Below are 13,339 nucleotides of genomic sequence, written 5' to 3' on the forward strand. Positions count from 1 at the left end.
CTTTCCCAGTCCTGAGTGAGATGTACCTCAGTGGTGCAGTGGCTGTTGAAATGCAGCAGGCAATGGGCACAGGAAGGTCCCACCCATGGCATTAACTGGTCAGAACTTGAGTATCATCAGATCAGTTCTCTTCCGGAGCTTCAGAGTTTGCTTTAGAGTTGAGCTCCAGGGGAAGTCACCTGTTAGTCTCTTGGTGAGGTTGGTTGTTGAACAGTGAGGCCATTACCCTGTCCATCTGCTTAGTGTCTTTGCATCCTCTACACCTCTTGCGGCTGTGCCTTTAGCAGTTAAGATCCTGAGCCTGAGAACATCTCTAACCCCCTCTAAGTCGTTTGAGATTCTCTTTAAATCTCATCCGCTTCATTATGCCTTTGGACATCTCAATTCAATTCTGGTCACCCCATTACAGAAAGGATGTGGAGGCTTTGGAGAGGGTGCAGAAGAGGTTTACCAGGATGCTGCCTGGATTAGAGTGCAGGTACTATGCAAGGTTGGACAAACTTGGGTTGTTCTCTCGAGAGCGGCGGAGGCTGAGGGGAGACTTGATAGAAGTTTATAAGATTATGAGGGGCATAGATAGAGTGGACAGCCGGTATCATTTTCCCAGGACCAAAATGTCTAATACTAGAGGGCATGCATTTAAAGAGAGAGAGGGTAAGTTCAAAGGAGATACACGGGGCAGGTTCTTTGCGCAGAGAGCTATGGCTGCCTGGAATGTGCTGCCAGGGGTGGTGGTGGAAGCAGATATGATAGAAGCATTTAAGAGGCTCTTAGATGGGCATGTGAATATGCAGAGAATGGAGGGGTATGGACATTATGTAGGCAGGAGGGACTAGTTTAGTTAGGCTTTTAATTACTAGTTTAATTAATTCAGCACAACATTGTGGGCCAAAGGGCCTGTTCCTCTGCTGTACTGTTCTCCATTCTATGTTACATCTCCTAATGTCTTCTATTTGTCCCTGTGTCAATTTTTGGCTGGTTATGGTTCTGTGAACTGATCAGGAATCATTAAAAGGGAACAGAATTTTTAGTGCTCATGGTTGCATCTTTGACATTCACCTGAAGGCATCTGACAGGGTCCCAGTTGAACATCTCATCCATAAGGTGGCATCTCTGGCAATGTGGACCTCCTCTGCACTGTGCTGAAGTGAGAACCCTGCTTTCTCTGGGACATTTACTCCGAGGACCACTGCTAATCCTCGGCTAATCCTTCAAAGCAAAGTTCGATGAGGTTGCATGTCTTCTGAAATTCACTCTGAGCAGTTTCTGTCAGGAAGCCTGAGGTATTGCAGTAATTCGGCACAGAAACAGGCCCTTCGGCCCACTAGTCCATGACGACCAAGATTCCCACCTAAGGCAGTCCCATTTGTCTGCGTTTGGCCCATATCCCTCTAAACCTTTTCTATCCATGTACCTGTCCAAGTACCTTTTAAATGTTGTTATTGGACTGCCTCAACTACTTTCTCTATATTCATATTTAAGTTTCCTTAAGACTGCGAAGGAGGCCATTCAGCCCATCAGAGTAATCCCATCAGTTCTGAAGTATACCAGGAGAATCCCCTGAGCTCACCTGTTGATTTGTATGGGCTGCAAATAACAACAACTTGCATTGGGGAGCACCCTTTGACACAAACACTCCAAAATCCTTTATAGGAGTAGGATCGAAACCCAGCCACACCGGAAGATATTGGATGGTGGCCAAAATCTGGCTCAAAGAGGTAAGTTCTATGAAGCTTGTTAAGGGAGGAGAGAGAGGGGGGTGGAGAGTTCTGGGAGGGAGCTCCAGTGCTTAAGACTGTGAAAAAACCCCTTTCAATGATGATGCAGAAGAAACCAGAATAGGAAAAATGGGATTTTGGAGGATCGTAGGGAGGGGTGACAGAATGGAGGGGCTTTGGAGGCAAGAACAAGAGCTTTAAGATGGTGGAGCAGCCATGCAGATCAGCGGGCACAGGGGTGCTGTTGTGTGCTGACTTGTACCTGCTGCAAGCTGTCTTTAGATTCAGTTCACATTAAATCCTTCCGGCCTGTAGCAAAAGAAGTAAACATTGCATCCCATTGGTCCCGGCTGGAAGTGAGCCCAGATCTTCAAGCTTAAAGGTCAGTGTGTGATCACTGCTCTGTCCTGCTCCCTCTCCACTAGCCTATTCTTTTTATGGATCCGTTCACTTTAAAATACATTCAATGCAACGTCAATATGGGTTATTTCTTCAGTAAAGTTTCTGCTGTAGTGGAGGAAATGCAAAAATGCAATGGAAGCAGCATCTGGATAAATAAGCCAATGATCTGTATTTCTGGATGGTTAGGGGGTGGTTGAGGACAACACCTCCACTTTGAAAAGAGCAAGAACTTCCCAGAGACAGTCTGTGGAAGTGTCAGCAACCACAAGACTCAGACCAAGCCACATGAGGAGGTATTAGGGCAGATGACTGAAGGAGAGGTGTGGAGGTTTGAGGAGAGAGTTCCAGAGCTCAGGGCCCTGCCAACTGAAGCGGTGGACAGATAAATCTGTGGACATGCAGGGATTTGAGGAGCGCAGATACTTTGGAAGATCAGACAGGGCCTGGGTGGTTTTGCATCTCCAAAAGACAGTGCCTCTGACAATGTGGCCCTCCCTCCACACTGCACCCACTGTTGATGGTAGTAAATAAGTCATTAAAGGAACTTCAACTGAGTGAAGAAGGGTCTCCGACCCAAAGCATTAACTCTATTTCTCTCTCCACAGTTGCTGCCTGACCTGCTGAGTTTTTCCAGAATTTTCTGTTTTATGTTGGCTCCTCCAGCGTCAAAACTGATCTTAGTGTTTAAAGGTCGGAAAGTATAAGGGTAGACCCAGAGAAAAGTTTCTGTGCAGTCACCTCGAGATCCTTTATTCCCCTCACCATTACACAGTGTCCTAATTAACAGTGATCATTAAGGCTGTGGCCTTTGAAATGTTTCAGCCCATCAGGAATCTTCCTGATCTGACTCTTTCATCATTGAGATTGTTAGTCAGATGAGAAAACCCTCCATGGATGGTTCTGAAATAATTAACGCTGCAGCCACTTAAGACCAGCAATAAATAAGGACGTCAGAAATAGTTGGTGCTTCCATGATTGGCAGCTTGCAGGATCAAAAAATGCTGCAGATGCTGGAAACCTGAAATCAAAACAGGAAATGCTGGAAGCACTCAGCAGGTCAGGCAGCATCTGAGGAGAGAGAAGCAGAGTTAATGTTTCAGGTTGAAGTCCCTTCATCAGGGATACTTCCTCGGTCAAAAGAGTCACACGGCATAGAAACAGGCCCTTTGGCCCTCTGACTCCACGCCAGCCACCAATTACCTGAGAAAAGTTCACCTGGTCACAGGGAGAATGTGCAAACTCCACACAGACAGCACCGAAGGTCAGGATTGAACCCGAGACACTGGAGCTGTGAGCCAGTGTGCTCTAGCCATCACTCCCCAACTATCTCTGCAACTTCAAACTCATTTGATTTCTCTGTTTCCTGGTGTAGCCCTAATTCTCAATCCACATCTTGCCGAGTTAATCAGTCCTATGTGGTTTTTAACGTGTTTATATAGGGTCTTAGATGTAGCAAAACACCTTCATGCAAGACGTCAGGGAAGGTCAGCCAGAACCTGATCGAATATGTTCAAAGGAAGAGAGGGAGAGAGGCGTGCAATTTACAGTGCCAGTGACCCGGGTTTAATTCCAGCCGCTGTCTGTAAGGAGTTTGTACGTTCTCCCCGTGTCTGCGTGGGTTTCCTCCGGGTGCTCGGGTTTCCTCCCACATTCCAAAGACGTACGGGTTAGGAAGTTGTGGGCGTGCTATGTTAGTGCTGGAAGCATGGCGACACTTGCGGGCTGCCCCCAAACCATTCTACACAAAGATGCATTTCACTGTGTGTTTCGATGTACGTGTGACTAATAAAGAAATCTTATCTTTATGCAGTGGAAAGCACATCCACCAATGATATAGCAGTTACTTTGGGGATGAACAAGAGGCTAGAATTGAAGGAACACAGATATCTTGGATGGTTTTAGGTTAGAGGAGGTTCCAGAGGTAGAGAAGGGTTGAAGACATGGACGGGTTTGAAAAGGTGAATGAGAATGTTGAGATCCCTAAAGCAGGAGCCGACCTGGGTGAGCAGGCAGGACCGCCGGGGGTGGATGGGTCAGTATGAGTTAGGACTTGAGCAGAGTAATGACCAAGGCAACTCTACCTAGGAGATGGTGATCACTGTCAAGAAGCACCGGTCGGGTGGTTTGTGTCAGCCAATGAGTACTTTGTTTGTGGGGCCATCCACAGACATTTTAGCAGTGCAGAAGGCGTAAGTCATCATGTGTTCCTGGACAGATTTTGCTCATTCACAACCTTTCTTTCAATTGTTTTTGCCAAGGTGGAACTTGCAAAGGAAGTTGTTGCTTTCTAGGTCTGGGGCTTTGCAGTGGAGAGAGTCCCAGCAGGAGAATTGGGAACTGGTAGGTAGAGGGCTCTGAACTGATGATTAGGAAGAGAGGTTGGTAGCTGGGAACTGGTGGGTGGTGGGGTGGGATTGGTAGTTGGAGGATGTTGGTGGTTGGGGTTTAATAGTCGAGAAGGATCAGTGAATGGTCTCAAGTTGAGCGGGGTTGGTAGGTGAGTCAGCGGGCAAGATGTGAGCTTGGGGCTTGTAGGGGTACTGAAGGAGAGCTGGGTAAGTAAATCACTTAAAGGAGACCTCCACGAGGGGAATGTGGATTGAGATTGTGATCTTCTATTAGGTTGTATTGCTAAATTAATCTAGTCACAGCATATTAGGCACTATCGCAGGGCTCAGCAAGTATATGTAATCAGATATGAACGCGTTAATTATGGGTGATGAATTTATTGATTGATAACATCACAGTATAGGAGTCGGAGCAATATATTACCATTAGAATAAGATGGGCTGATTATCGTGTGTGCTTGACTGAGTATGCAATAACGTAAGTGTAAGAAGGCAGTGGAGGTGGTGAGAATTGAACACAGACTGACCAATATGGTATTTTTTCATTTCCTTTGAAATTTTACTTTGTAATTAATTTCACTACTTGAGATGACTCCTTCAACAAGGCAGCAGACTTTCAGTACATGGGAGGGTTGAAGGCACAACTTTCCAACTTGGGGACAAAACCTGTGACCGGTGAACCAAACATAAATAAATAGGATTCCGCTCAGAATAAGTGGGTGTGAATTTAAGACTGACATGAGGAAGAACTTCAAAGAGTTTGGGTCTTTGGAAGTCCTTAACCCAGAAAATGTGAAGGTTAAATCCTTGAATATATTCAAAGTTGAGGTAGAGAAATTTTTAATCAGAAAGGGAATCAAGAGTTACGAGGAGAGAACGGAAATGTGGATGAGGAAAGTTGGACACAAAAACAGAAATAATGGGTCAGGCAGCATCTGTGGAAAGTGGAACAAGGTTAACTTACAGAGAGATAACTTGTTCGTTCAGTTCTGATGCAATGTTGACTCCGTTGATTGGTAGAGGTGGTGAAGGGAGGGTTGTTTTTTTTCAACGGACTGGCTATGATTGGTTGTTTTGTCAATAGGATGGCATTGATTGGCAAGTTTTTCAACTGGTTGGCTTTGATTGGCAAGTCTGTCAATGTGTCAACTTTGATTGACAAATCTGTCACCGGATTAGCTTTGACTGGCAGATCTGTGGATGGATTGTCTTTGATTGGCAGTTCTAAGACTGGATCAAGTTTGATCGGATGTAAATGATACCTTGCTTTGGGGCCAATCAGAATAAGAAGAAATACGATCAGGTCTCTGGGAGAGGATATATGGCCCACCTTGGTTTAAAATTGCCCCAATCCCTATCACATTTAAGGGTGTTTTTTTGAACAATTACCGGGTTTTTACTTCATGCTCCATCTGTTCCTGCTCACTCTGCATAAAGTGGAGGTGGCAGAGAGGGGCTCATCCAGTCAACTGGGTAAGAAACAGATCCAGCTGCTTTTGGGATGTGTTCAGTCATGTTTTGGCAAAGGCTTTGGACATCTCCCAGTGGCAAGGGAGATCAAAATGACAAGACTTGCACACCCCTTTAGGTTGATGGATAAAGAGCAAGTTTGGCTTGGGATTGGTGTCTTTGTGGACAAATGGCCATCACGAGGCGAGCCAAAACTAGGAGAGAACAGGCAGATCGAAGAGGCTGGGTGGGTGGTGAAAGTGGAGCGTAAGTTACACGACAGGTTTATCTCCACTGATCCCTTGCTGTCCTATTACACAGACTCACTGTTGAAGGACTCACTCAACACCCTTTCTTCAAGAATCCATGGACCAAGTTGCTTTAAACGTTGCAGGGAAATGGTGGGGAATTTCTGAGGTAATTGTTTAAAAAACCAGGGCGCACAGAAAGTATTCCTCTTTACCCACAGAATGAGCAGGCTTCCTGTAGCGTGATCTACATGCACATCATATCACCTATGTGCTTGCATGTTCCCGTGTTATAGGTACATGCTAACTTATCATGTGCCCCTAGTCCTCACTCTAACTCAGCACCCTGGCATTTTTTTGCAGGTCCATGAATTATGTGATAATTTCTGCCACCGGTACATTAGCTGCTTAAAGGGGAAAATGCCAATCGATTTAGTGATTGATGAACGTGATGGAGGCTCAAAGTCTGACCTGGAAGATTTCACAGGATCCTGCACCAGCCTTTCCGATCAGGTAGGAAGCACAGACTCACCCTGGGGGGGAAGGGCTTTTTTATTATTTTAAAGCATGAGCTTTCTTTTGAACCACTGCCCAGGAGAGAGGGTCAGGGCTTTACCAATCCCAGTCCCATGGTGGAGCTTCGTGTGTGGTCTAAAGGCCCCAGAGTGTGGCATTGCTTCCTGAAATGATCTGCTGCTGTTCCTCTTCAGTGAGAAGGATTGTTGCTTATGCAAAGAAAGGTACTGGATTTTACCTGCTGTGTTGTTCATCTTCATCCTTGCAATGAGTTGGAATCATGGGTCACTTGTGAACCAAAGCACTTTGCCGTCAGTCTTGCTTTGCTATTATAGTGCAATGTTCAGCTGGTTTACTTGAACCATAACAAGAGAAAATTAGGCAAGCAGCACATTAATTAGGCAAGTGCACAGTCATTCCAAAGCCTAATTCCAAGATCTGTGTTGTTGCTTGGCTATGTATAGCACCATGGGTTAGTTGTTGTCGTTTGGTGCAGTGGACTACAGACTGAAGAGGTGATTTTTCACAGACGTGATCAAACCTAACAGGGAACTCCACGGGTTTGAGTTTGAGCATCCGATCATTTATGATGTTTACTGGGGCTCCAGGAACTTTGGAGTGGGTCGTGGCAGGCAGAATGGCTCACGACCTGCACAACCTCCTCACCCAAGTTACTGACCTCAATTGACCTCAAACCAGTATCTTGGAAGGACTTGGGTGTGGGGGACGCATCCCAGATGTGTCAAACATAAAAGCATTTTCAGAAGGTCTCAAATAAATCAGAATATGCAGGAAACACTAAGCAGGTCAGGCAGCGTCTGAGGGGAGTGAAATAGAGTTAATGTTTTAGGTCAAATGACCTTTCTTTGACCTGAAAGAAGTCGCCCTTTACAAATCTGTGTCAGCTCTCTTTCATTAGTCCATATGTTTCCAAGAATATTTTCATGGACTTGTTCCTGAGGGCTTCCCCGCTGTTAACAGTGCACTGACAGGCCTGTACTTTCTGGTTGTCTTCCTGTCTTATTCTGAATCAGTTTGTAACATATGAAACGCACGAGTTCCCTGCTATTTAAGGAGAATTGAAAGATTACAGCCAACACCTCTGCTATTTGTACCTACCAGTAAGCTAGGATGCATCCTATGTGAGTGGAATAACCTTCCCAGCCAGCCTCCTTCTAATAACTCCTCTTTTCCCAGTTCCTCATCCGGATTCCCGACAATTCTCGCACTTACTGCAGCCTTGGCAACTGCCTCTTCCTTGCTTATTACCAACGCAAATCACAGTTTTCATTTCACCGTTTGTGCCATTTTGTTTCGTCCCACCTTAAACGGCGGGATCCTGCACAGACTTAACTGGGCCCCATGTGGTTGCAGAGAGAAAATGGGAACCTTGCCAAGGCTGTGTCTCGACCTTTCCTGATGGGTTAGGAAGTGTGCATTTGAACTGTGCAGTAATGCTGCCAACCCAAAGGATGGTAAAACCATTACCTACAAACATCATTTCACATAACTTGGGTCAGACAAAAGACATACTGTTGTCTGAAGCTGGAAGACTATCCAATGCATCAGCTCTCCCCATCCCCTCCACCCCCTCCCTCTGCAGATCTTGAAAGCAAATGATTCTTTGCCTGGTTTGTGTGTGGTTTGATAAAATGCTGTAAGGATCAGTGTTGTCAGTGCCATTGAGCAAGGTCTGATAGCCCTCAGGATGTGCTGCTGGTTGTGTGAACTGCTTGGGAGAGGTGGGTACAGGAGACTTTCCCTGGACCGGATCATCAGAGAGACACGCCAGTAAGTAGGAGAGGGTGACTTTGTTTTCTAAACCCAATCTGGAGATGGACAGACCCAGAGTGAGCCAAGTGGCTGCATGGAACATGGATCTGACATAGTCTAAGACATTCAATTACCTGTATTTTAACATTAAGAGTACAAGTGCAAAGCAATCATTCCCACCAACGTGACCCAGCACTGTACTACAAGTACATAGTTCCCTGAAAGTGGCGACACAGGTAGACAAGTTGATGAAGAAGGCATGGGGCACGCTTGCCTTCATCAGTCAGAGCATTGAGTACGAGAATCAGGACCTCAGGTCACAGCTGTACAAGGTGTTGCTGAGACCACACTTGAAGTATTGTGTGCTGTTCTAGTCATCTAGCGATGGGGAGGATATCATTAAGCTGGAAATGGCGCAGAAAAGATTCACAAGGATGTTGCTGGGACTGGAGGGCTTGAGTTATAAGGAAAGACTGGATAGGCTGGGGCTGTTTGCCCTGGAGCGAGGGAGGCTGAGGGGTGACCTTACAGAGGTTTATAAAACTATAAGGGATGTAGATAATGTGATTGGTCACTGTTTTTGGAGTCTAAAACTACAGGCAAGAGGGGAAAGATTTCAAAGGAACATGAGGAGCAACTTTTTCACCCAGAGGGTGGTGGGTATATGGAGCGAGCTGCCCGAGGAAGTGGGAGAGGGAGATACAATACAACAGGCCTTTAGGCAAGTACATGGATAGGAAAGGTTTAGAGGGATACAGGCCAAACGCAGACAAATGGGATTAGCTCAGGAAGGCACCTTGGTCAGCATGGACGAGTTGGGCTGCAGGGCCTGTTTCTGTGCTGTATAACTCAATGACTCTCAATGACTCTATTCATTTCTCTTGAAGAGGGGGTTGTTGGCATTTATTGTCCATCCCTAACTGCCCCATGGTTGTAGCGTGAGGTCTTTGCTTTTGGTGATACAACTCTGTTGGGTCATGCTGGTTAAGAGAAAGCCTGTGGTCACCTGTAGGCCACGCTGGGTAAGGATGGCACCATTTCTTGGCAGGTGTGTTTTACAGCAATCCAGTCGATTCCTGGTTGACCTGTCATCTTGCTCGCCAGGTGATGTCCCTTGCATCTCGCTGGGACACTGGTTCACACACATTCTTTAAACTGACCAGGGCTCTGTTTCCTGCGCACCCTTTAAACTTACCAGGTTCACTGGAAAATTTCTTAGAATGCTGTGTAAAATCTAAAAATAATGTATTGGAAGTGCGTTGGAGTATTAATGGGAATAACTTTCTGTAAAGACTATAAAATCTGCTGCTTGGGCACTACCAAAGTCCCCAGCATGCTGGATTATTGGAATTGTGGTACAGCGTATGAACCACCATGACTTTATCCTGACGGTCGACAATATTACTTAACCTCATCTTCTTTGTATCCTTTAGTACTTTTGGTTACTTTCAGCATCTTTTGGAGGAGGGTTCCAATTTCTCCCTCCTTTCCATATGGAAGTATTTCCTTCTGAAAGGCCTGCCTGAAATTTCTAGGCCCACCCCAACCCAGCCAAGCAGCACTCTGTCCAACGTGTTTGTTCCCTTGAATGAAAACTGATCAAGTCACCCCCTAAATCTTTGAACTTGTAAGGAGTTGTAAGGTTAGAAGGTGGGGAAGACAGAACAGTGAGAGGTTCTGCTGTGGTCAGACCCTGGGAGAGAATATCAAAGGCTGGAGATAACATGTTGAGTCACAACAGCAGCCCAGCAGAATGGATAGAGTAGGTTAATGGTGAAGAAGCAGAGGTCTGGTGCCTGGGTTCAAATCCAATTGTGGAAGTTTGAATTTATGAAATTAACTAAATCTGGAATTAAAAAGCTTATTTCAGTAACCGTGACCGTGAAACTAACAGATTGTTGTAAAAGTCCATCTGGTTCTTCACTGACCTTCAGGTAAGGAAATCTGCCGTCCTCATCCTGAGTCCACGTCTACCAATGGATTTGACTCTGAGACTCACAGAGTCATAGAGCTGCACAGCACAACTCTGATGTAAGGCTCACCAGCCTGCAGATTCCTGGCTTATCCCGACTGCCTTTTTGAAAAAAGGAACAACATTAGGTATCCTCTGGTCTTCTGGTACCACACCCGTGACTAACAAAGATGTCAAAATATCTCTCAGAGCTCCAGAAATCTTCTGCCCTGCTCCCCATGCCATCCTGAGGTAGATCCTGTCAGGCCCTGGGATTTATCCACGTTAATGTGTGCTACTACCTCCAACACCTCCTCCTTCCTGGCACAGACATGTTCCAGAACATCAGCGGTCCTGTCCCCTAATTCTCCGTCCTCCACAACCTTCTCCACAATCTAGGGCTAGTAGTGATGGACAGTGTACTCTGGCACTGCTGACAGCCTCCACACCCTGTGTTCGAACAGAGAAGGAAGGGGCAGGGATGAAAGTGAAGTATTTCACCAGTTCAGTTACACCACTAATGTTGCCAATTGAACTCATTTATACTCAGTCACTTGCTCCTCATCTGCTGTCCACTTACCTCTGGATAAGGTATGGAGAAAGACATTCTGTGGAACTAGTTTATCCCCGATGAAGGGTCTTCAACCTGAGATATTACATCCATTTCTCCCTCCACAGACGCTGCCAGACCACCTAGTGTTTCCAGCATTTTTTGGTTTTGTTTCAGACTTCCAGCGTTTGCAGTTTTTGATTCCAGTTTATCCCTATGCAGTGTTCAAGTGTCCTGGAGTGGGTGGGCTGTTGGGGGAGGATGTATGGACCATCCCAGAAAACCAACATGTTAAACTTTGCACATTTTCTGTTTTTCTTAAATGATGTTCATGCTCTGTAATTGTTGAAGCCTCACATCTGTGTGACGTTCAGTGAAAACCAGTCACACACAAAACAGCTGCAATTACATTGCATGTGTGTTTTATGACACTCCTCTGAACAAGCCATGCAGGAAATGGATGGAGGTCAGTTGAAGGAACAACACGGTTTGGTTATGAAACACGGCCAGAAGAATAAGGAGGAGGAGGGAATCAAACTTCAAACAGAGTCTCACAGGAGCTGGCTATCACTGCCGAAGAAAATGTCTTCTGTTGAAGCCCCAGAGCAATGGCTAGCTTAAGTGTCCTTGGCTGTCTGTGCATCAGTGAGTCTGGAACTAAGACACACAGCAGCTGGTAAACGAGGGCAGGGGTCGAGTCTTGTGAAATGTTAGTTGCAAGTCTATTTAGAAAAGGGAAAAAAACAAACTCCTCTTTTGGAATGCTGTGTTCTGCCTAAACTTCAGCCTGTCGCTACACGGTACATTCGTGGAATATTCCGAGAGTAGCAGCACTTGTTTTCAAATTTTACTGAGGGGACGCTGGGGCTGTCAATGTAGGCACAGCCCCAGCTGGAGAGAATTTCCAGCCTTATTCTGCAAACAGTGAAGTACTTCTGGAGAGTTGTACTGTAGGAAGCAATTGGTGTCCACAACAAGTTTCCACAGCCTGCAGTCTGATAATCATCATAGAGTCTGCCAGACTACCAGAAAATGCTGAGAACACTCAACAGGTCAGGCAGCATCTGTGGAGAGAGAAAAACAGTGTTAATATTTCAGGTTGGAGTCTCTTCTCAAAACTTGTCTCTTACCTCAGACATTAACCCCGTTTCTTTCTCCACAGATGCTACCTGACCTGCTGAGTGTCTCCAGCAAATCCTGCTTTATTTTAGATTTGCAGTATCTGTAATTTTTTTGTTTGCTCTGTTTTGGTGCTGTTGATCGAGGATCAAATATTGGACACCAGAAACAACCAGCTCAAGGCAGCGGCATGAGATGATCTATTCTCTCTGAGGGGACAAACAAGGTCCTCGTTTAACATACAATCAGAAAGCTGGCAGCTCTACAATGAAAACTAGTATTCTGTACTGAAGCGCTCACCCTGACAGTGTGCTCAAGCCCCTGCAGTGGGAATTGAGTCCATGATCTTTTGACATGGAGCCAGGTGCACAAACCCCAGGACTATGGGTTATGATTGCACATTACATTGCAAGTATAGATAGTGGATGCTACAGATTTTTTTATTGATCGTGAGAAGAAGCCATCAGTATTTCTTGCCCAGCCCTACCCAGCCTTGAGAAGGTGATGGCGAACCATCACGTTGAACCGCAGGAGTCCATGTGGTGAAGGTCCTTCCCCAGTCATTCACTTTGACTGCGGAGCTCTTGTATTTTGACTGAGGGATGTTGAGGCAGTGAGCTTCTATTTTCCATTCAGATGGTGGATGCTAATGTCTGCCTGCTGCTCTTGTCCTTGGCAGAGAGAGCTGCAGTTTTGGGAGTTGCCGTGGGTGAGTTGTAGTTGGTAGACATTACAGCCAAGGTGCACCTGGATGTTGTTTTGTCCTGGTTGGTGACAAGTTCCTTGAGAGTTGTTGGAGCGGCATTCATCTTTAATCAACTTTAATAACGTTTAAAAGACACTTGGACAGGTACATGGGTAGAAAAAGTTAGAGGGATATGGGCCAAACACAGGCAAATGGGACTAGCTTAGACAGGGGTCTTGGTCGGCATGCTGTGTTACTGTAGGACTCTATCAAGGCAAACACAGACTGTCCTATCACACTCCTGACTTGTGCCATGTAGTTAGTGGAATGGTTTTGAGGTGAAGGGAGGTTATTTTATGCACTGTGGAATACATAGCCTCTGACCTGCATTTGGAACCACAGTGAATACGTGACCACTTAAAGGCAATCCCAAGGATGCAGATGGCTGAGGATTCAGCAACGATTGCCCTTGACCGTCAAGAGAAGGTAGTTAGACATTGATTAGTTGGAGATGGTCACAGCCTGGCACTGTGTGGTACGTATGTTACTCCACAACCATCAGCCCAAACCTGAATGCTGT

The 13,339-nt window shown here is 45.8% G+C and overlaps 1 protein-coding gene across 8 annotated transcripts in view; it reads left to right on the forward strand.

The window, feature by feature from the left end:
• Positions 1-13,339, forward strand: part of LOC127586347 (homeobox protein Meis1-like) — a 278,364-nt gene that overhangs the window by 105,258 nt on the left and 159,767 nt on the right. For all 8 annotated transcript variants that reach the window (XM_052044217.1, XM_052044216.1, XM_052044222.1 and 5 more), the window contains one exon: positions 6,529-6,678. In XM_052044217.1, coding sequence (XP_051900177.1) covers positions 6,529-6,678 — 150 coding nt within the window. The remainder of the gene's footprint in view (positions 1-6,528; positions 6,679-13,339) is intronic.

The sequence above is a fragment of the Pristis pectinata genome, chromosome 35 (genome assembly GCF_009764475.1).
Source record: "Pristis pectinata isolate sPriPec2 chromosome 35, sPriPec2.1.pri, whole genome shotgun sequence".
Taxonomy (NCBI): Eukaryota; Metazoa; Chordata; class Chondrichthyes; order Rhinopristiformes; family Pristidae; genus Pristis; species Pristis pectinata.